This window comes from Microcebus murinus, chromosome 6, assembly GCF_040939455.1.
Source record: "Microcebus murinus isolate Inina chromosome 6, M.murinus_Inina_mat1.0, whole genome shotgun sequence".
NCBI lineage: Eukaryota > Metazoa > Chordata > Mammalia > Primates > Cheirogaleidae > Microcebus > Microcebus murinus.
Genome location: NC_134109.1, coordinates 3,466,849 through 3,491,479, shown reverse-complemented (window position 1 = coordinate 3,491,479; position 24,631 = coordinate 3,466,849). Strand labels below are relative to the sequence as shown.

The 24,631-nt window shown below is 40.8% G+C and overlaps 1 protein-coding gene across 5 annotated transcripts in view; it reads right to left on the bottom strand.

Moving 5' to 3' along the window:
- Nucleotides 1-24,293, bottom strand: part of CDC42BPB (CDC42 binding protein kinase beta) — a 123,508-nt gene extending 99,215 nt beyond the window's left edge. For 3 of the 5 annotated variants that reach the window (XR_001149367.2, XM_012746349.2, XM_012746351.2), the window contains exon 1: nt 23,755-24,159. Coding sequence is in view for 4 of the 5 variants with exons in the window: in XM_012746349.2 (XP_012601803.1) it covers nt 23,755-23,929 (175 nt within the window). In the remaining variant the exon portion in view is untranslated. Of the gene's footprint in view, nt 1-23,754 lie in introns of all 5 variants that reach the window. The other 2 variants (XM_012746350.2, XM_012746352.2) reach the window with 1 other exon arrangement.
- Nucleotides 24,294-24,631: the final 338 nt, after the last annotated feature.

The following is a 24,631-nucleotide window of genomic DNA, read 5'->3' as shown; positions in this document are numbered from 1 at the left end:
TAGTTACAACCCAAGATAATTCAATGGAGGAAAAAAAATGGTCTTTTTCATAAATGGTATTAAGGCAACCAGGTATCCACAGGCTAAACAATAAATGTGGTCCCCAGCCTCACACTATATTAAAAAAATAACTCAAAATGGGTCAAAGTAAGAGCTAAAACTATGCAATAAAACTTATCTATAAATCTTTGTGACCTGGGATTAGGCAATAGATCCTTACAAGCAAAAAAAGAAAAAAATAGACTAATTAAAACTAAAAATGTGTTTTTTAACTAAAAACATCAAACGAACAAAAAATGTTCAAAGGGCACCATTAAGAAAGTGAAAAGACAACCGAAAGAATCAGAAAATATTTGCAAATCATACAGCTGATAAGGGACATCTATCCAGAACACACAAAAAACTCTTCCAACTCACCAGTAAAAAGACAAACATCCCAATTTAAAAATGGGCAAAGGTTCTGAATAGACAGTTCTCCAAAGAAGATATACAAATGCACAATATCCACATGAAAGATGTTCAACATCATTAGCTATCAGAGAAATGCAAATCAAAACTACAATGAGCTATCACTTCATATCCACCAGGATGGCTATAATCAAAAAGAGAAATAATAGGCCAGGTACAGTGGCTCCTGCCTATGATCCTAGCACTTTGAGAGGCCAAGGCAGGAGGACTGCTTGAGTCCAGGAGTTTGAGACCAGCCTTAGCAAGAGCTGGACCCTGTCTTGACAAAAAATAGAAAAATTAACCAGGCGGGTATTGTGCACTTGTAGTCCCAGCTACTTAGGGGACTGAGGCAGGAGGATCACTTGAGCCCAGGAGTTTGAGGTTGCAGTGAGCTATGTTGATGTTAGCCAGGGTCAAAGAGAGAGATTTAAAAAAAAAAAAAAAAAAGATAAATAACAATTGTTGGCCAGAAGGTGGAGAGACTGGAATCCTCATGTACTGCTAGTAGGATTGTAAAATGATGTAGCCACTTTGAAAAACAGTCTGCAAGTTCTTCAAAATGCTAAACACAGGCCGGGCGCGGTGGCTCACGCCTGTAATCCTAGCTCTCTGGGAGGCCGAGGCGGGCGGATTGCTCGAGGTCAGGAGTTCGAAACCAGCCTGAGCAAGAGCGAGACCCCGTCTCTACTATAAATAGAAAGAAATTAATTGGCCAACTAACATATATATACAAAAAATTAGCCGGGCATGGTGGCGAATGCCTGTAGTCCCAGCTACTTGGGAGGCTGAGGCAGGAGGATTGCTTGAGCCAGGAGTTTGAGGTTGCTGTGAGCTAGGCTGATGCCATGGCACTCACTCTAGCCTGGGCAACAAAGCGAGACTCTGTCTCAAAAAAAAAAAAAAAAAAAAAAAAAAAAAAATGCTAAACACAGAGTGACTACATGACCCAGCAATTAAACAGAAAAAATTAAAACATCTGCACAAAAATTTGTACATAAATATTCATCAAAGCAGCATCATTTGCAATATCCAAAAAGTGGACACAACTGAAGTGTCCATCAACTAATGACTAGATAAACAAAATGTGATATATCTATAGGACAGAATATTCTTCAGCCATAAAAAGGAGTGAAATACTGATATACGCTACAACATGGATGAACCTTGAAAGTATTATGCTAAGTAAAAGAAGCCAATCACAAAAGACCACATGTTGTATAATTCCATCTATATGACATGTTCAGAATAAGCAAATCTATAGAGACAAAAAGTAGAAGCCGGGCGCGGTGGCTCACGCCTGTAATCCTAGCACTCTGGGAGGCTGAGGCGGGCGGATTGCTCGAGGTCAGGAGTTCGAAACCAGCCTGAGCAAGAGCGAGACCCCGTCTCTACTATAAATAGAAAGAAATTAATTGGCCAACTAATATATATATAAAATTAGCCAGGCATGGTGGCGCATGCCTGTAGTCCCAGCTACTCGGGAGGCTGAGGCAGCAGGATTGCTTGAGCCCAGGAGTTTGAGGTTGCTGTGAGCTAGGCTGATGCCACGGCACTCACTCTAGCCTGGGCAACAAGAGAGACTCTGTCTCAAAAAAAAAAAAAGTAGATTAGTGGTTGCCAGAGGCTAGGGAAATGGAAGTAACTACTAATGGGTATAGGGTTTCTTTTAGGGGTGATGAACATGTTCTAGAATTACCAAGTGGCAATAGCCACACGAATATACTAAAACCCACTAAATTGTACACTTAAAAAATAACAAACTTAAAAAAAAAAAACAAGCACAACTCATCTGTGATGCAGGTCACAACAGTGCTTACCACTGCGGGGAGGAAGTTATAGACAGGACATCAACACAGAGAATACTTGGAAGCAGGATTCAGTCATTTACTTATCCAAAAAGTATTAAAGATATTTAAAGATATCACTGCAAGAAGCAACAGACATGGTGGCTGAAAGTAGTCACCTGAGTTTAGAAGGAGCTGCCTCACTGTGTTGCCAAATACTTAGTCCTCATGGGTAAATTAGGGATCCCAGAATTGAGGGTTATTGGGAGACAATGGATATAAACAGCAAGCCCAGTGTCAAGCTCTCAGGAAGTCTTACGACACAAAGCAGAGCCATTCTAACCGCAGTACTCACATGCGTACTCACATGCGTATCACAGAATCCTCACTGTGCCTCCCCTTTCCCCACAGAAACAACACCGAAGCCCTCCCAGGGACACGCACCTGTCTGCAGGGCAGCAGCGCAGTGTCTAGCATACAGCCGGCGCTCAGCAGGTGTATCAATAAGGCCCAGTTTGAATGAGAGAAATCCACGGCCTCCAAGAAAGCTCTTCCAATGTCATCTGATCCTTCCTTACTCTGTGCTCACAACCTATACATACAGAGCACACGCTTCTATCTGAATGTAAGTACATGGGATTCTCGCTTAACAGCACTGTTATTTTTATTATTTATTTTTAAACTCATTCAACTGGTAAACACTAGTAACAAGAAAAGTAAGTTTATGCCATGGATTTTTTAATTCTAGCATACATCCTGAGATCAGCAGAGAGTCTATTTAAGCTGCTAAACCTTCTGCATATAAACCAAATACTGAATTATCCAAGTCCAACTGTCAATCTTTCCAAATTTCCAACAGTCAATATACTAGGAATGCTATGATGTTAAAAAAGAGAAGAGGCTAAAAGTAAGCATTTTTATGAGAAATCTTCTCTTATCCAAAACTCCTTCAAGCTTTTCCCTTATTTAGTGACTAGCTCTGTATTTTTACATGAGGAATAATTGTCTCTTAAAGGAAAAAAACTATTTCTATCAAAATTATATGAGTGTTCTAGAACCTAATCCAACATCAGACACCTAAGGCTGAAAAGAAACACTAGACTGCAGCTCCCAGTGGCCAGACATGAACAGAAGAATGAAAACGATACTCAAAATAGCAATAGCCATCCATTTGGCAATCTCCAGTATTTAACTGGCTTTCAGGGTGATTATTTCTGAACCAAAGGAAGAGCTACCAAGCAAACTGCCCTCAGAGTGGGGCACTCACTTTCCTTCCAAAACACAGAACCGAGGGGCAGCCCCTTGCCTCACTGTGCCAAGATAGGAGGTGGCTGCTACTTGACCAGCTGTCCCCCATTTCCTCCAGGTGCCCTAGCAAGTTGTCAGAGCCCTCCCATGAACAATGAGTCTAAGGTGGAAATGGTGCCTTCTCAAAATGTTTAATATATAGAAGAATCCAGTTATTTCTTTAAGAGGCACAGAAAGTTGTCCAAGTAGAAATATTTTATAAAAGTGACTTCACTCATTTTTTTTTTTTTTTTTTTGAGACAGAGTCTCGCTTTGTTGCTCAGGCTAGAGTGAATGCCGTGGCATCACCCTAGCTCACACCAACCTCAAACTCCTGGGCTCCAGCGATCCTGCTGCCTCAGCCTCCCAAGTAGCTGGAACTACAGGCATGTGCCACCACGCCCGGCTAATTTTTTCTATATAGATTTTTAGTTGGCCAATTAATTTCTTTCTATTTATAGTAGAGACAGGGGTCTCGCTCTTGCTCAGGCTGGTTTTGAACTCCTGACCTCGAGCTCGGCCTCCCAGAGTGCTAGGTTTACAGGCATGAGCCACTGCGCTCGGCCTACTTCACTTATTTTAAATGTTATTTATTTGAGCCTCAACAAGTAAATCTGTCCAGATTGGGTGCCACACTCTCCACTTTAAAATGGTATGTCACATTATCCAACTGCACCTATGCATTTCTGAGAGAATTTTTCTTAAAATAAGAAAACAAACCCTCTGTGCTTGATATTTTTCAGTAACAGAAAAATGTCAGCATAAAGGAAATGAAATCCAAAGGAAAATGATCCAGACACTAAGGAGAGAAAGACAGTAAATCTTCTCCTGTATCTTTTATCTTTGGCTCCCCACCCTCCAAATAAATTACTTAATAAATAGAAAGGAAGGAAAGATGTTTTCACATAAGACTTTTTAAAATGTTACTCTGATTACATGCAGCCATTGGTAAGCTGGAGGAACTGCCCTTCCCACTAGGTGCCTGGAGATGAGATAAACTAAAACAAGGCAAATGAACAGAGCTTTCCAAATAATCAATAAAATTTTATTGAAAGGTTGGCAAATGTTTAACATTTTGAAAAAGGACATGTAGCTTTGTGAAGTCTGCATTTCCTTCCACAAGCTAAAGGAGCTGTCAAAACTACTGCTCCTTAAACAAATGCTTCTGTAAAAATAAAAGATTTATATTACAAATGTTATTTGATTACGAAAATCGTACTTTTCCAGAATGTCTGGTGATTCTGAGTGAACTCAGTATTTACACACACTCACGCTCTGTCCTTTCCCTTAATGCTCTCAGCAGGAAGCGGCCTGGCGCTCCCCACATTTCAACATTTCAAAAGCGCAGGCTTTGTTTGGCCTTATTTGCAGGTAGACTGCCCAACCCATTTGACTTTTAAGAGCTGGATTAAGGAAATGAATTAAAGAGCCGGCTGTACTGGAGAGCACAGCATCACCCTCAGACACAAATGGACAAGTAGCAACATTTTTAATCAGACTTAATTTTTCTTAAGTCCAATTAAAAAACCAAAAAGCTTAAGACAGCATTTTAAAAACCTGAATCCTCATTAACTTCAACTCCAAAGTGCCTCCAGTGAGCAACTATTATGTTATATAAGCCCTGCTTTACACTGGGCTTTTTTAAGATAAATGCCACCAGCCAATGATGTTTTCCCGAGCAGGCACAGGGCACACGCCAGGAGCTCAGAGTGACCGCTCAGGGCTGGGCCAGGGTAGTGCGGGGGTGTCTCGACACGAAGAGCTGGACAGGCAACACTCACACAACATCGTTTATGTCCCTCGTCCCCCCATGCGGTCTCAGAATGTGTCTGAGATCTGACCTCTCACCCCTGGATCCGTGAGGACAGAGAGGAAGGGAGGCTACAACCCACTTATCAGTCTCCTCAAACCCCTGGGCAAAACTTAGGAAGGGAAACCTGGCCAGGTCCCAAGTGAGGACACACCTCACAGTAACATTTGAAATGAAACAAGAAATACCTTTTTTTTACATCAATGTAATCCCCAAATAGCTTATTTCCCACAAAATATACTGGGCCAACAGTGCAGGAATGATTTGCCAAATGTCCAGCTAGAAAACACTAGAAATAAGTTAAAATGTTTTGAGCAGGACAAGACAAATGCCCGGTTTCGTCAAAAAATAAATTGCACATGAGGAAAAAAGGAAGGAGAAAAAGCAGCTAGATAAAAGAGATTACGAGGTATACAATCCAAATGCCATGTGCACTTTGTTTTGGGTCCTGTGGAACATATCAACTTTTAAAAAAATGAGAGGAAATCCAAACGTTGAATGAATATTTGATGATACTGAGGAATTACTGTTATTTTTTCAATGTCATATTATTACGACTATGTTTCTTTTTTTTTTTTTTTTTGTTTTCTCTTTTTTTATCAGGCTACATTCAGGAAGACTATGTTTCTAAAGGAAGCCCTCATTTTCTTGAAGTATAGGCTGAGATGTTTATAAATTAGATGAGACATGTCTAGGATTTCCCTAAAATAAATATATATATATATATATAAAATAAAGTTATGGAGAGAGGGGATGAAAGTGAAATATGACTGACCATGAGTTGAAACGTTCATTATACTCTCTGCCTTTTAATGTATTTCAAACTTCCTATAATAAAAAATTCAATTCTGAATAGGAAATATTACCAATTACTATCACTTTTATTAATACTGATTACATGAATTTCAAAAATCACCATGAAAAATTCAAGACACCACAAAAAAGGATCACTGACATTTCCATACATGGGAGCATCCACTATTTCATTAGTATCTAAATAAAGGACAGCTGGGAACATGACAAGGCACACTGGGCTAGAAATTTTTGAAAAATGAGTTTCCTTTTACAAATTCTCAAAACAGGAAGATAGAATCCAAATCACTATAAGCTCTTGTCCCAAATCACACAGAAGTTTCCTCCCCGGAAGCATATCACATCATGAAAATCAGCTACATGACCAATGTATTTGTTATGAGTTCGTTTGTTTTACTGCTGGCATTCCTTCTGGGTCATAAAGTAGTTTTATGAGCTGGTAAAACTTCTGTATAAACTAAGCAAAGCTGACATGACTAATGGCTTCAGTATTCAGCATAATATATCTGTATCTCCTGAACCTGATTAATACAGGCATACCAGCATTTTGGACTTGACTTTCAAAAGGTCTATTGCAATTAATTCTCTTATTATTAAATGTTTACTTCAGTTTTCCTTTCAAATGTGGTGCTGGAGAAAACTTCATGAAAAATGAGAAAACAGTTAAAATTTTACTTTAGAAAACACTTAAAGTTCATTCTACTGAGAATATTTTTCTTATATATAATAAATATAATACTTTAAGCATCATTAAACTTGCAATACAGTCAAAACAGTTACTGTAGCAGGAAGAAAATAAACCATAAGAAAAGGGATGTGGGGGCGGTGGGCTATGAAATGGATATTAATTCAGAATAGCATGGATTTAAAAAGTGTTTTTCTTTAACATTAAATGAAGTTTTATTTATATTATAAGCCAATCGTTATCAAAATGTTATGGGAGAAGAAAAACTATAAAATCTGATCAACTGAAGCTCTAACAAGTACTCAAAAATGTCATCGTTCATGTAATCCCAGAACTTTGGAAGGCTGAGGTGGGAAGATCACTTGAGGCCAGGAGTTAGAGACCAGCCTGACCAACATAGCAAGACCCCAGATTTACAAAAAATTGTTAAACTAGCAGGGTGCAATGGTGCACGCCTGTAGTCCTAGCTACTCGGGAAGCTGAGGTGGGAAGATCACTTGAACCCAGGAATTTGAAATTACAGTAAGCTATGATCATGCCACTGTAACTCCAGCTTGGCCAACAAAACAACACTTCCTTAAAAAAAAAAAAAAAATCACCCTTCAATAGGAACAACTAAAAATTATATATTATTTTTAGGGAATTCTTCTAAATAATCCATGGCAAAATGAACTAAGGATTAATCATCTTTGAGGGAAAATAATTAGAAGGAAAAGTTCCAAGGTGAACAAAGAACTGATCTCAGAGGAAATAAATACATCAGAGAGCAGAAGAAAACTTTTAAAAATTCTCATTAGTATCCTCAGAAAGAGAGATAAGGATATTATAGCCACCTACCACCCCCCTCATCAACTATATGATCATGAAGCAATATCTCTGTCAAGAGTGAGATATTTCAACCCAAAATTCCATACTCAGTCAAACCTACCAATAAACTGAGGGCACAATAAGATTTTAAGACATTCAATAACTTGGAAAGGTTACCATCCTTGTTCTCTATAGGGGAAAAAAAATGTTATATATACATATGTATATATATATTGATATACACATATACACACATATATATCTTCTCCCTCCAGCAAATCATCAAGAAAGGAATCCAAGAAAGACTGGTGAGTACATAAAACAGTGGCAGCTGAAAGGAAGTTAGGAGGAAAGTCAGAGGAACTACTACTGAAAGCTGTCCAACTCTACTGCAAAAGGCAGCAGGCTATCCACCCTCCTTCTCTCTGGGTCTAGTCACAGACTCAGTTTTACAGTGAATAAAAGTTACATAATCATAATTATTATAAATGCTATTTATTAGTTTTCCATTCTCAGAGCCAACTTAGACAAAACAAAGAAGACTTCATTATAAATCACAAAACAACAAATGTTACAAACTTTGACAACATAAAACTGATAGCATGCCTAATTAACTCTTAAGTGAAAATGAATTTTAAAAGGACATAGTCACAGATATAAGGGAAATTATAGTAATTAAATAATTTTATATATAATTTTATGTTAATAAATCAGAAATTATTGATAAAATGGATAGTGTTTCTAAAAGAATATTAATTACAAAATCAACAAAGAGACAGCCTAAATAGAATACTTACTTTGGAAAACAGTTGGAAAGAAGTCTAAGAACATCCACCATTTACAGTCACTTTATTCAGATAGTTTTATAAGTAAGTATCTTAAAATTTCACTCTCTAAAATATTCTTGAACACAACACTGGAAGCATCATAATTTTTCATGAAACCTTATCATAACTCTGATACCAAAACATTCCAAGGACAATATATAAAAGTTAAAATTACAAACTACAGGATACTCCTCACTTGGGAATATAGATTAAAAAATAATAAAACATGAATACAACAGGCTCAACTGTGCAGCAAGAGAATAAAATGTCACAGCTAAGTGTGTTTTATTCTGGGAATGCATGGATGATTCAATAGTATTACACACATTAATATAAATAATAAAAATTAACAGTCAAGGACAAAAATCACAATCCTCTTTATATAAGCTATAACCATATTGCAACATTAATTTCTCACTAAAAGTCTTAGACTTTTAGATTTATATAAATCTTTTTCAATATTAAAAAATTTCAAATATTTAATTTTAATGAAAGAAGCCTAGAATATGCTTTAAAATTAAAAAGGGAAGAAGAAAAAATTATAACTAGGGGGAAAGAGACTTTTGCTTTTTATGGCATAACTATTCTGTATTGTTGAATTTATTTACTCATGAGCACACAGTATTTTTATGATTTAAAAAATATTTAGGGCGGGCTCCATGGCTCACGCCTGTAATCCTAGCACTTTGGGAGGCCAAGACAGGCAGATCGCTCAAGGTCAGGAGTTCTAAACTAGCCTAAGAGCGAAACCCCGACTCTACTATAAATATTAAGAAATTAATTGGCCAACTAAAAATATATACAGAAAAAAATTAGCCGGGCATAGAGGTGTGTGGCTGTAGTCCCAGCTACTCAGGAGGCTGAGGCAGAAGGATCCCTTGAGCCCAGGAGTTTGAGGTTACTGTGACCTAGGCCGATGCCACGGCACTCTTGCCCGGGCAACAGAATGAGACTCTGTCTCAAAAAAAAAAAATTTTTTTTTTATGGGCGGGTATATACATATATAATGAGTGAGATGTGCACCATCTCGGGGATGGTCATGCTGGAGACTCAGACTTGTGGGGGGAGGGGGAGAAATGGGCATTTATTGAAACCTTAAAATCTGTACCCCCATAATATGCTGAAATAAAAAAATAAAATAAAATTTTTTTTAAATAAAAATAGTACTGACCTAATGTAATTTCTTTCTTTTTCTTTCTTTCTTTTTGGTCTAATGTAATTTCTGTGATTTTATGTTCTGATACTTTTAAAAAGCTGAGATTTGGACTATCTGTGACCATCCTCCACAAACCATAAGAAAATTCAAAGTTAAGAGACAGTAACTCAAGAAATGTCTGGAGAGGATTTTTTAAAGAAAACTCATTAATAATATAGTAGATGCACTGGATTCAGAGAACTTATTATTATAATTTTCTCTGGAGAATTTTAAAAACCAAAACAACTTCTGGTCACAGCACTCCAGTAACAACCCAAAACCAGACAACTCAGACATCCGTGAGGAGTGAACAGGTAAATTCTGGTACATGAACACAGTGGAACACTACACAGCAACCAGAAAGAACTGTACTCAACAACGTGGACGGATCTCAATTACTTTACTTAGGATTACTTTTTATTGTGGCACAATATATATAACATAAATGTGCTATCTTAACCATTTTAAAGATTGCCCAGGAAAAAAGAGGCTCCTCAAATTGCTAGGATGGAAATAAAAGACGGGACTTACTAGTGACATTACAGAACAAAGAGGATTATTCAGAAATGCAATGAACAACTAACTGTATGCCAACAAATTAGATAATCTAGATAAAATTAACAAATTCCTAAAAAAAACACAAACTACCAAAACCAACTCAAGAAGAAACAGGAAATGTGATTACACCTATGACAAGTAAAAAGACTGAATTTGTAATTTAAAAAAATCACAAAGAAAAGCATTCTACCAAAGGATTAAAGGATTAAAACCAATTATTCACAAACTCTTCCCAAAAATTCTCTTCCTTATTTTATAAGGCCAGGATTACCTTGGTAACAAAACCAATGAAGACTTAACAAGGACAGAAAATCAGGACCAATATCCCTTTATGAATATAGATGCAAAAATCCTCAACAAAATACACTACTAGCAAACCAAAGCCAGCAACACAGAAAAAGAATTATACACCATGATCAAGTGGGATTGTTCTCAGGAATGTAATCCTGGAACATCATACAAAAATCAAGTAATGTAATTACACCGTATCAATGGAAAAAAAGCCACACAATTATCTCAATGCATGCCAAAAGGGCACCTCACAAAATCCAACTGCCTTTCATGACAAAAAATTCATCAAACTTTAAGAAGGGAACTTCCTCAACCTGATAAAGGACACCAATGAAAACCCACAGCTAACACCATGCTTAATGGTGAAAGACTAGATGCTTCCTAAGACCAGGAACAAGATAAGAATGTATACTCATGTTGTTTCTATTCCACATTGTAGGTTCTAGACCAGGTAACTGGGCAACAAATAGAAATAAAAGGTATCCAAGCTGGACAGGAAGATGCAAAACTATCTCTATTTACAGGTGACATGATTTTATATATAAAAATCCTAAGGAGTTCACTAAAAAACTATTAGAACTAATAAATGAGTTCAGCAATTTTGTAGGACACAAGATCAATACACAGAAATAAATTATATTTGTATATATTTGTAATGAACAATCCAAAAAGGAGATTAAGAAAACAACTGTATTGGCCCGGCGCGGTGGCTCACGTCTGTAATCCTAGCACTCTGGGAGGCCTAGGCGGGCGGATTGCCCAAGGTCAGGAGTTCAAAACCAGCCTGAGCAAGAGCGAGACCACGTCTCTACTATAAATAGAAAGAAATTAATTGGCCAACTAATATATATAGAAAAAAATTAGCCGGGCATGGTGGCACATGCCTGTAGTCCCAGCTACTTGAGAGGCTGAGGCAGGAAGATTGCTTGAGCCCAGGAGTTTGAGGCTGCTGTGAGCTAGGCTGACGCCATGGCATTCACTCTAGCCTGGGCAACAAAGTGAGACTCTGTCTCAAAAAAAAAAAGAAAAAGAAAACAACTGTATTTACCATTGCATTAAAACAAAACGAAAAACTTTAGGAATAAATTTAAGAAAATAAGTGCAAATCTTACACCATGCATTGTGAATGTAATTAATGCCACTGAATTGAACATTAAAAATTAAGCTGAACATTAAATTGAACATTAAAAATAAAGTGGCAAATTTTATGTTATGTATTGTTTATCACAATAAAAAAGAACAATTTATACTCTGAAAACTATAAAATAATTTTTTAAAAAAAATTAAAAGATCTAAATAAGTAGAAACATCTCTTGGTCACGGATAGTGAGACTTTACTACTGTTAAGATGGCAATACTCTCGAAATTGATCTACAGATTCAATGGATTCCCTATCAGAATACTAGCCAGCTTCCTAGTAGAAATGACAATCTGATCTTAAAACTCACATCGAAACTCAAGGAACCCAAAATGGCAAAACAATCTTAAAAAAGAAGAAAGTTAGAGGACTCACATTTCCTGATTTCAAAACTTACTACAAAGCAACAGTAATCAAGACAGTGTAGTACTAGCATAAGGATAGACATATATCAACAGAATACAATTGAATGTCCAGAAATAAATAGTGCTGGGACAAGTGGATATCCACATGCAAAAGAATGAATGTACGCCCCCTACCTCACACCATATACAAAAATTAACTCAAAATTGAATAAAGAGTTAAACATAAATGCTATAAAATTCTTAGAAAACATAGGTATAAACCCTTCTGACCTTGGATTTCCCAATAGATTCATAGATAAGACATCAAAAGCAGTAAAAGAAAAAATAGTTCAATTGGTCTTCATCAAAACTAACATTTGTGCTTCAAAGGATACCATTAATAAAGTGAAATGACACCCCAAAGAATTGGAGAAAATATTTGCAAATCATAGGGGACCTGTATCCAGAATATATAATATATATATATATATATATTTTTTTTTTTTTTTTTTGAGACAGAGTCTCACTGTGTTGCCCAGGCTAGAGTGAGTGCCGTGGCGTCAGCCTAGCTCACAGCAACCTCAAACTCCTGGGCTCAAGCGATCCTGCTGCCTCAGCCTCCCAAGTAGCTGGGACTACAGGCATGCGCCACCATGCCCGGCTAATTTTTTTTTTCTATATGTATTAGTTGGCCAATTAATTTCTTTCTATTTATATTAGAGACGGGGTCTTGCTCTTGCTCAGGCTGGTTTCGAACTCCTGACCTCGAGCAATCCACCCGCCTCGGCCTCCCAGAGTGCTAGGATTACAGGCGTGAGCCACCACGCCCGGCCCAGAATATATTTTTTAAAACTCTGAAAATTCAACAAAAAGACAACCCAATTAAAAAATGAGCAAAGGGCTAGGCGCAGTGGCTCATACCTGTAATCCTAGCGCTCTGGGAGGCCGAGGTGGGAGGATCGCTCAAGGTCAGGAGTTCGAAACCAGCCTGAGCAAGAGCAAGACCCTGTCTCTACTAAAAATAGAAAGAAATTAATTAGCCAACTAAAAATATATAGAAAAAATTAGCCGGGCATAGTGACGCATGCCTGTAGTCCCAGATACTCAGGGAGCTGAGACAGAAGGATTGCTTGAGCCCAGGAGTTTGAGATTGCTGTGAGCTAGGCTGATGCCACTGCACTCTAGCCCGAGCAACAGAGAGAGACTCTGTCTCATAAATAAATAAATAAATAAATAAATAAATAAATAAATAGCAAAGAACTTAAACATTTCTCAAAAAAAAGATATACAAACGGCCGGGCGCAGTGGCTCTCGCCTGTAATCCTAGCACTCTGGGAGGCCGAGGCAGGCAGATTGCTCGAGGTCAGGAGTTCAAAACCAGCCTGAGCAAGAGCGAGACCATGTCTCTACTATAAATAGAAAGAAATTAATTGGCCAACTAATATATATAGAAAAAATTAGCTGGGCATGGTGGCACATGCCTGTAGTCCCAGCTACTTGGGAGGCTGAGGCAGCAGGATTGCTTGAGCCCAGTAGTTTGAGGTTGCTGTGAGCTAGGCTGACGCCACGGCACTCACTCCAGCCTGGGCAACAAAGCGAGACTCTGTCTCAAAAAAAAAAAAAAAGGAGATATACAAATGGCCAATAAACACATGAAAAGATGTTCAACATCATTAGACATTAGAGAAAAACAAATCAAAACCACTTCACACCCACTGGGCGGGCTAGAATTAAAAAGTTGGACAACAATAAGTGTTGGTAAGGATGTGGAAAAACTGGAACCCTCATGTGCTGCTGGTGATAATATAAACTGGTGTAACAGCTATGGAAAATCTGGCAGTTCCTCATAATGCTAAACACAGAGCTACCATATGACCCAGCTATTCTACTCCTAGGTGTATATATACATACACACACACATACAAGAGAAATGAAAACACATCCACAAACACTTGTACATGAATGTTCATAGCATCATTATTCATAATAGCCAAAAGACAGAACAACTCAAAAGTCCATCAACTGATGAATGAATGGATAAGCAAAATGTGGACTATCTACACAATGGAATATCATTTGGCAGTAAAAAGGAATGAAGTACTGATATATGCTACAACATGGGATGAACCTGCAAAACATTAAGGTAAGTGAAAATAAGCCAGTCATGAAAGACCACATATTAAACAATTCCACTTACAAGAAATATCCAGAATAGGCAAATACATAATGAAAGCAGATTAGTGGTTGCTGGTGGGGAGTAGTTAGGGTGATAGCTAAAAGGTACAGGGTTTCTTTTTGAGGTGATGAACATGTTTTGGAATAAGATAGTAGAGATGGTTATACAACTCTATGAATATACTAAAACCCACTGAATTCTATGCTTTTAAACAGGAGAATTGTATCTCAATAAAGTTGTTACCAAAAATATGAAAAAAGAAAGAAATCATCTGGTAAATAGTAGAGAAACCTTTCTTCTCCACTAAAATAAACGAGCTTAATCAGTTAACTGCATAATTCAATTTAAATTTCTCTCACATTGCTGACTGACATCCAGTTTTTGTTCAATAACCCTCTTAACATATTATTTCAGAAGAATTATCAAAACTTCATAAACACAAACCTTGCTTTTTAAAAAAATAATAAATATTTGTAAAAGGAAATATATTCAGGCTTATCACTTTGCTTACATAAATTAACTTCCCAATTTGCTGCTAGTCAGACAATATTTCCTACATATTTGAAAGCAGTTTCATTTTAAAGGTACATCAGAAAGCTATTTTGTTAATATAGTTTTCAACAATCTGACTTCAAATACTTTGAGTTAAAAAACATCCAGCCAGGGTTGGACGTGGTGGCTCACGCCTGTACTCTTAGCACTCTGGGAGGCTGAGGTGGGTGGATCGTTTGAGTTCAGGAGTCCCAGACCAGCCTGAGGAAGAGAGAGACCATGTCTCTACCAAAAATAGAAAGAAGTTAATTGGACAGCTAAAAATATATATAGAAAAAATTACCCGGGCATGGTGGTGCATACCTATAGTCGCAGCTACTGGGGAGGCTGAGACAGGAGGATTGCCTGAGCCCAGGAGTTTGAGGCTGCTGTGAGCTAGGCTAATGCCATGGCACTCTAGCCTGGGCAAGAGAGCGAGACTCTTGTCTCAAAAAAAAAAAAAAAAAGAATCCAGCAAGGCACAGTGGCCCATAACTGTATTAGCACTTTGGGAGGCCAAGGCAGGAGGACTGCTTGAACCCAGGAGTTTGAGACCAGCCTAGACAACATAGTGAGACCCCATCTCTTCAAAAAATAGAAAAACCAGCCAGGCGTGGTCGTGTACACCTGTAGTCCCAGCTACTTGGGAGGCTGAGGTGGGGGGCTGAGGGAAACTGCTTGAGCCCAGGAGTTCAGGTTCCAGTGAGCTATGATGATGTCACTACACTCCAGCCTGGGTAACAAAGACTGTTTCAAAAAAAAAAAAAAAATCCATCTTTAAAGGATTGCTGCATACCCATCGGTTATAAAATCAACATCTTCTCACTAGTCAAGAATCAATGCAAATGGTATTTCCAAATGAAGTATAAGTTAAAAAAATGAATTCAGCCCACTGATTTAAATTTTTTAAACAAAATAATTGAAGACTTCAATTCTTTCACACTAACAAGGGCAAAGCACAACAGGGCCCTAGCCTTAAAAATGTAGTTTTAGATGTTTTGACAGGGGAGGTCTATTTACCTTTGGACTTCAATAATGTTACTTATGTTTTTAGAAAATTATAAGTAGCAAGAATATTTCTTATTCTGATCTTGTTTATTTTCAACTGGTGATCTCTTCCTACATACCAAAAGCTCTGGAATTAATCAGACCTAGCTCGACATCATTTCAAAAAGATAAAGTTTATACAGGCAGTTTCCGAATTACAAGCACCCAATTAGGAACATTTCCACATTACATGGTCCCTACAGGCCCACCCCCACAGGCCCACCCCCACAGGCCCTCCTGCCCTGTTCCCAGCCACCCCTTTTTTTTAGCTTTCGACACAACGGTCACATACTTGCCTCTTTTAATCCCTTTCCCCTCTCCCCTCCAGTGCTTGTGTCACTACTGGAAGAAAGCTTGCCCTCCCTTATTCCCATCTCTTCCTCCTACTAGTGGGGAACCTTTGGAATAAATGAGTAAGTGTAAGAATAGGAACAGCAATATATCCAAATCAAAGGAGTCACTCTGACTTCACAGAGATGAAAACTGGGCATCTCTATACCATCTGGAAACCTTACTACAATGACAGCACACAATTATACCAGGACAAAGCCTGGAAAACAGGAGCTCCAGGAGAACAGGAATTTCCCTTTGTTCACCACTGCAGTGCCTGGCACATCTTAGTTCTTTAAAAAATATTTGTTGAATAAATGACAGCTGACTAGAAATGTCAACAAAATTCTGCAAAGTGAGAATAAGCAAATGGACAAGTGGTATCTAATTTAGTAAAGCTAGAACACCAAAACTTAAGTGTATGTGTGGCAGGGGCAGGAAAGCTCAGGAATTATCAGAGGCACCATGATCACTGAAGGTCTGAGCAGCAATGGGCAGAAAATAGGACTGGCTTCAAGTATGTAGAAGCAGCAGTCACACGGCAGATCTCCTCCCCAATCCAAGTCCACTCCCACCCCCACCAGCCCTCCGCCACCTCACCCCACCTTCCCAGAAAGCTGGTAGCTACTCCCCACCTCTATCCCCAGGCAGGAGACAGAAATTCTTCTCTGGAAAAATTGACAGGCCCAACAGAAAAACCAACTTCTGACAGTGCCCCTCAAATTAGCAGTGCCCATGCTCTATTGCCTAATGGTAAGACTCAACACTTAAAGTTCACCCATGTATACAGGGAGTTTCCAAACAGCCCATTCAAAATTACAGAAAGCCGACTGGGTGAGGTGGCTCACGCCTATATAATTCTAGCACTTTGGGAGGCCAAGGCAGGAAGCATGCTTGAGCCCAGGAGTTGGAGACCAGCCTGAACAAGAGCAAGACCCCATCTCTACAAAAAATACAAAAATTAGCCAGGTGTTGGGGCAAATGCCTATAGTCCCAACTATCTGGGAGGCTAATGCAGGAGGATCACTTGAGTCCGGGAGTTTGAGGGTGCAATGAGCTATGATGACACCACTGCACTCTGGCCTAGCCTAGACAATACACTGAGACTCTTGGCTTAAAACAAAACAAACAAACAAACAAAAACAATAATCACCACTCAAAGAGAACCTTCTAACAAAAACAAAGTCAAGAGTAGGAAACAGGTGAAAAAGAACTCAGAAGAAACAACATGGCTGGGTGTGGTGGCTCATGCCTGTAACCATAGCACTTTGGGAGGCCAAGGTGGGAAAAGCACTTGAGGCCAGGAGTTCGAGATCAGCCTGAGCAACATAGCAAGACACTGACACCACCAAAAAAAAATTAAAAATTAGCCAGGCATGGCAGTATGAATCTGTAGTTCCAGCTACTTAGGATGCTGAGGTGGGAGGATCACTTGAGCCCAGGTATTCTAACACTGAGGCCAGGTGGGGTGGCTCAAAACTGTAACCCTGGCCGGGCGTGGTGGCTCACGCCTGTAATCCTAGCTCTCTGGGAGGCCGAGGTGGGCGGATTGCTCAAGGTCAGGAGTTCAAAACCAGCCTGAGCAAGAGCAAGACTCCGTTTCTACTATAAATAGAAAGAAATTAATTGGCCAACTGATATGTATATAAAAAATTAGCCAGGCATGGTGGTGCATGCCTGTAGTCCCAGCTACTCGGGAGGCTGAGGCAGAAGGATCGCTGGAGCCCAGGAGATTGAGGTTGCTGTGAGCTAGGCTGACGCCACGGCACTCACTCTAGCCTGGACAACAAAGCGAGACTCTGTCCCAAAAAAAAAAAAAAAAAAACTGTAACCTTAGCACTCTGGGAGACTGAAGCAGGAAGATCACTTGAGCTCAGGACTCCAAGACCACCCTGAGCAAAAGTGACCTCATCTCTACTAAAAACAGAAAAATTAGCCAGGCATGGTGATATATACCTGTAGTTCCAGCTAACTGGGAAGCTGAGGCAGGAGGATCACTTGAGCCCAGGAGTTTGTAAGCTATGATGATGCCACTGCACTCTAGCCAGGGAGACAGAACAAGACCCTGTCTCTAAAAAAAAAATAAAACTTCAGTGGGAAAGGCATTCATTTAGGTCTGAGGGCTTGGAAGCTTCATGGAGACTACTTATAATGGGAATAGAATGAAAATGTTAAGATAAAACTGAGATATTTGAAAGCAAGCACTAGTAAGGAGGCCCAAGGCTGACCACAATCCTATGCAGGAAACAAACCCTGGCTGGAGAGCCACTTGTCCAGAAATTACCAGAAAAAATGTGTAGAACCTGGTTTACCAAAGGGAGAGTGGGATTGGGATGGAGGGCAAATCAGGTGGTCTCTCAAAATTCCAACAGTTTTCTAACACATGACTCTGATTTTTGAGGTCAGAGGAATCATCAGGTCAGTAACATTGGGAATCATCTAAGAAGAATAAATACCATGTGTTCTCCAAAGAAGCTCCAATCCAAGGATAGAATTTAAATGAAATGATACAATTCAATTCAAGTTTATCTTTGAATTTCTGATTATTTCCTAAGAATAAAAAAAAAAACCAAAGTTCTCTATTATATACACATTGGTCCTTTTTGCAAAGTTTTAATCTAAAAACTGTTTTGTTGTCACAGTTACCTATCAATAAAACAGAAAACCTAATCCCCAACACAGATTGTTTACACTCAAACTGTAAAGCATGACAGCTACTATCTCATGAGATGCTATGATACTATTTCATAGGTAGTATCTTTTATTTGCCCCCCCAAAAAGAACTTTTTTGGTAGATTTTTAAATCCAAATAAAGACTTCAAAAGACTACCATATGCAATTTATACTGTCAAAACACTTGTGAGGCCGGGTGCAGTGGCTCACGCCTGTAATCCTAGCACTCTGGGAGGCCGAGGCGGGCGGATTGCTCGAGGTTGGGAGTTCGAAACCAGCCTGAGCGAGACCCCATCTCTACTAAAAATAGAAAGAAATTAATTGACCAACTAAAAATATATATACAAAAAAATTAGCCAGGCATGGTGGTGCATGCCTGTAGTCCCAGCTACTTGGGAGGCTGAGGCAGGAGGATCGCTTGAGCCCAGGAGTTTGAGGTTGCTGTGAGCTAGGCTGACGCCATGGCACTCACTCTAGCCTGGGCAACAAAGTGAGACCCTGTCTCAAAAAAAAACAAAAAAACTTGTGATTTTAGATGTAAGGAAAGTGTATTTTTCTCTCATCCATTTTTATTATAAGAGAGCATTTACGTGAGCTTCTCACATAAATTTAAGGTAACTGTAACATACTGTCATCCCGAAACATTCTAAGAATCTAAGAATAAAACAAACCTAGACAAAGACTAAAAGGTATTATGTTATAGGGGTTGCGATGATGAGATTACATGATTCTATTGTTTTTTTGTATCTTCCAGCAAGATCTTTACTTTATAAGTCTCAAAAAATACTTTTGCCTCTTTTCAGAGAAAAGCACTCAATAGTTCCACTGTATTTAATATAGTTTGGAATTAACAGTCCTGTTTGCTCGCCTGTTTATCCAGCATCCCTGATGTCAGCACGAACAGGGCATCTAAGGGCACCTGGCTTGGCAAGAGGTAGGAGGCAAGGAGATCTATCTGTCAACCCGGCAGTATTTTGAGTTCTTTAACTAACATGCATTGAGTATTTTGCTTGAAAAGCAATTCACTGCATGTTATAGGTAGCTCTCACACAGAAGTATCATGCAATGACAATAATTTCTTCAAATCCAATTTTACTTTTTTTTTTCAATTTTACTTATTTAAAGTCTAGATTTAACATAGACACTGCTGTTCACTTTAAAGACCAACTGTCCATGAAAAAGGTTTTAAGACAGAAAAGGTAAGGCTGGCTTGTTAATGTTTAATGGTTTCAACAGTCCTATCTCATGCATGTAGTCAATATCAAACAGCTATTTATAAAACCTAAATTATGTTAACCTAATTTTTATCATGCAATCCCAACATTTCCCTGTAATTCAGAACTTATATAAAAGGCCTGTTTCTTAAACCTATTATTTAAGACAAGTATGTCCATGTTATGCAAACATTCTATCCAGAAAACCATTAAGATTAAAATGTATTTTGAGATGTTTAACACCATCAGTTAAGCCTTACTTACTAAATTTAGTAGTGTCACCCCACTCACACCTAGGGCTGGGCATCCCCACACTAACAGCTACGGGCATTCACATCCATGAAGGAAAACTCTGAGATGGTACCGTACATTCATAACAAGAAAAACTACAAATGAGTAATTAACCAGAAGGCTAGAAGGACTAATTCTATTAAGAGTAAGCACATCATGAGAAAAGATGGCCCAGACTGGGAATTGGAAACCTACCCTCCGCCTCCATGACTCACGTCTATACCAGCAGCAAGCCCTAAGCCTCCCTACTGGTCTGCAGGCCACACACGACCACTGTGGTCTGTCCAACGCCAACAGGCTGCAATTTCAATCAGCAACTTCGTCCAAATGTAACACTAGCCATTATATTTAAGCTGTGAAAAAAATATGTAACACATAAAATATTTTTATTTAACAAAGATGAAAGACAACAAATTCACCTCATCTGGTTGTCCATATTTGTTGCTATTTACTTGGAGAAATTTTAAAGTATTTCATATGTTCTGCTTCAAATGGTATCAAACATGATCTAAAAAGTAGCTTAAAGAAATATACATGCAAAGCAGGGTATTTCCAACTTTTAATTAAGGTCCAGGATTTTACAGAAAAAACTAATCAAACTATAAACATAATCAAAGGAAAATTAAAGACAAAAGCCTACAATGAAAGCTGAGATGACTCTTGTCCCATGCAACCACTGTGGCAGCAAGAAAGAGCCAAAATAATTGTTTAAAACTTAAAAACTTTATTACCTGTACTTTCCAAATTTCCTCAAAGATTTCCCAACAAGTCTCAAAATCTGAGCTGAATCAGCTGCTTTTCTTTCTTAAGTTTCAAGAATACTACATAATTGTCATTATTTAACTGGCAAGATTTGGGAAGTGGGAAAGGTTGGCTTTCTGCACAACAGGAATCAATATATCAGAGGTTTCAAACATTGTGGAGTGGTGAATCCAAAAACTCACCTACCTACTGATTGACAGCCTATATATATGTTGCCTGAGCAGCTTTCCCTGACAGAAATAGTTCCACTTGAAAGTTAGGGTACATAATAATGCTCTATGAACAATTTTATTCAAAAGGCCATTCTCTGCTTTCCAGATGAAATAACTAGGCAATTCCAAGTAACACTAAATAATGACTACACACAGTGGCTCTTGCCTGTAAATCCCAGCTACTCGGGAGGCTGAGGCCAGGAGTTTGAGATCAGCCTAGGCAATATAACAAGACCCTCATCTCTAAAAAAAAAAATTTTTTTTAACTAGCCAGGCATGGTGGGTGCACACTTGTCTGCAGTCCTAGCTACGAAGAAAGCTAAAGTGGAGGATAGCTTGAGCCCAGGAGTTCAAGGCTTGCAGTGAGCTCTAATAGAGCCCCTGCACTCCAGCCTAAGTGACAGAGGGAGACCTCATCTCTTTAAAAAAAAAACCAAAAAAACAAAAACAAAAAACTGCACACATATCTAAGCTAGTAACACAACACTTCAGAGTTAAAATAGTGCACGTTAACATACATAAGAGTTAATAATGCTTCTGAAACATAATGATATTTCATTAAAACTCCACCTTAAATTTAAAACCATTCTTCTCTATAATTAAGAGTTTACACAACTTCACAAACGGAGTTCTTAAGAGAATAATATAATTTATAATAATAATTTCCAAAGAGCCAAAATAAAATTTTGAATATGTCTATATTATAGCACACAGCTTCTGTTTATATTTGAAAAGGTCAGATGTCATAAAATATGACTTCCATACATGCTGAGAAGAGCTTCCTCCAGGGAAGCCCACCAGTAATGCCTGGTGTTGGTAGGCAGCTGCACAACTGCCCCTGGGGCCCCCAGCCTTCAGAATAATCCCCACAGAGTAGCTGTGGAGTTCCCAGGCCACACCTTACCAGCTAAACCAACTTTCCCTGTTTTCTCCTTCCAGTCATGCTTTACTCACAAATAATACACACCAAGTTGAACCTGATTGTGGAACCGCCTGGATTTCAAGATGAAGTGCTCAGAAAGGAATGGCAAATACGATATTCAGAAGGCTCAGATTTTAACATGCACCGAAGACCTCACTTTCAAAGCAACTATGAAGTCAATTAATTATTCAGTTGGAAATATGTCGCTGATAGAGGACCTTAGAAAGCAAACATTTAGTTTACTGATGCTATATGTAACCAACAACAGGCCTTCCAGGGCTTAGGGCCTCCTGCTCTCATAAGACATCATGTAACATTTCACTACTGAGTAAAACAACAGAAGCCCTCCAAAGAATATTGCAACTTAAGTTTTAATTTGTAAACAAAATTCCAAATTCCAGTTACCATTCTGGCAGAGTCAGAGGCCTCACTGCAGAACACATTCATCTGTTTCTTCCTGTAAATATCAGCTTTATCAGTCCCAAAGACTAGAAATTACTGGTTCAAACTGCACAGTCCTAGCCCAATGACGCAAATGACCCAAGGATAAGCTTTTCGCAGGTTCGGCCTGAACACAAGCACTGCCTCCGTTTTAGGTGAGAGAGTCTGCAGGTCTTGACAGGATGCTGGGGATAGGCAGAGATGAATTAACAGGATTTCACTTTACACTTTTACCTGTTTCAAGATTCTAATTATCACTAAATGGCTTAATCAAATTTCTGTCCTAATAAAGCATAATAGATTAGTTTACCAATGGTTAAAGCATTATATTTACAGATCCCTGAATGGACTAGAAAAACCAAGCCAAAATCAGATGAGAAAGTTTATAGGTGACAGTTCCATCTACCCACCCCCCACACCTGCCAGTATCACAAGGGTCTGGCACAATTACAATGAAAAAACAAAAATCAATTAGCTCTTGCATGGCGCATCTAAAATAAAGCTTTTAACCTTAAAATTCCCTTGGAGGTACTAGAGTAAAAGGGACATTCAGGCCCTGGACACCAAGGGGAAATAGACAGACTGTCATCTAGGAGGGGTCGTCAGAGCTGGGCTCCCAGGAGATGCACACAGAGGGCCCACGGGGCAGGGGGCGAGGCAAACGCAAAAAGCCCACGGGGCTGCCCTCACAAACCAGGAGAACGTGGGGAAGGGAAAGGGATCCCTGGACCCCAAAGGCGAGGGGCAGGGGCGGGGGTGTCGGCGGATATCCCAGGGAGTGCTGCAGGAAATGATATCCAGACTCGGAGGGTGGATCTAGGAAGCGGCCAGGGCGATGGCCCGGCGGGGGGGAGGGGGTGGGAGTGGGAACGGAGGATGTGGCTCCGAGGAGCAGGATGAGGGGGCGGGACGCTCGAACGCGGATGTCGAGGGCCGAGGAGGGTAGGGAGGGATGAAGAGCGAGCGGAGGGCCGAGGGCGTCAGGAGCGGCTAGGCAGGGATGGGCAGCGGGCCTGGAGGGGGAGCGGGCGACAAGCGAGGAAGCCTGAGGGCAGGCTGGAGGCGGGCGGCCGGCCGTGCAGGAGGGTCAGCCCTGAGGGGAGGGGGCGGACGTGAGGCCGCGCGGGCGGGGACGAGGGTCAGGCCCGGACCCCGAGCGCACTTACCCCACTCGAGGAACTCGGCCACGTACTTGTCGCGGCGCAGGGCCGAGTGGCTGCACTCGGTGTACAGGCAGACGAGCACGTCGAGCAGCGTCTCCACGCTCAGGGCGCTCTCGTTGCGCCAGGGCCCGTCCAGGAGCAGCTGCTCCAGCTTCTTGAGCCGCACCTTGGCCGACATGGTGCCGCGCGGCCCGCTCCCCACACGCCGGCCTCTCGCCGCCCGCTCCGCCAGTCCGTCAGGGCGAGCCCTCGGGAGCCCGGCGGCCTCGTCGCCGCCCCGTCCGCGTCGTCGCGCCCCGGCCTAGGCCGACATCTTGGGCTCCGTCCCGGCGGCGCAGAGTCTGGGGCGCCGGGCCCCGCGGGTCCATGAGCTGGTCTCCTCCCCTCGGCGCCGCCGCCCTCCCCGCCCGGCGCGGCCCGCCCTCGCCTCGCCCCTGCCGCCCGCGCCTCAGCCCCGCCCGCGGCCGCGCCCTGCCCGCCCGCCGCCGACCAGGAGCGGCGCGGAGCCGAGCGCTGCGCAAGCCCGGCCGGCGCCCGAGCCCCGACCCCAGCCCCAGCCCGGCGGCCCAGCCCAGCGGCCCGCAGCCAACCAGGGCGCGGCCAGTGCGGGCGCAGCCAACCACGGCGGGGCCGGCCGCCGCCGCGCTGACCTCATGCGCCGCCCCGCCCCCGCGCTCCCGAATCCCGGCTCCTGACGGGCGCAGGCCTCGCGGCTCGCCGTAGGGAGGCCGGGATGCTGGGAAAGCAGGGCCGGGTCGGGGGCGGGGCGTGGGCGCGGGCGGCGAGGCGCGAGTGCGCCGCCGAGATTGCGAGCCCGGCGCGTGCGCAGAGGGGCGCCCGGGGCGGTGCGGGCTCGCGGTCGCGGGTCCTCTGTGTGGGG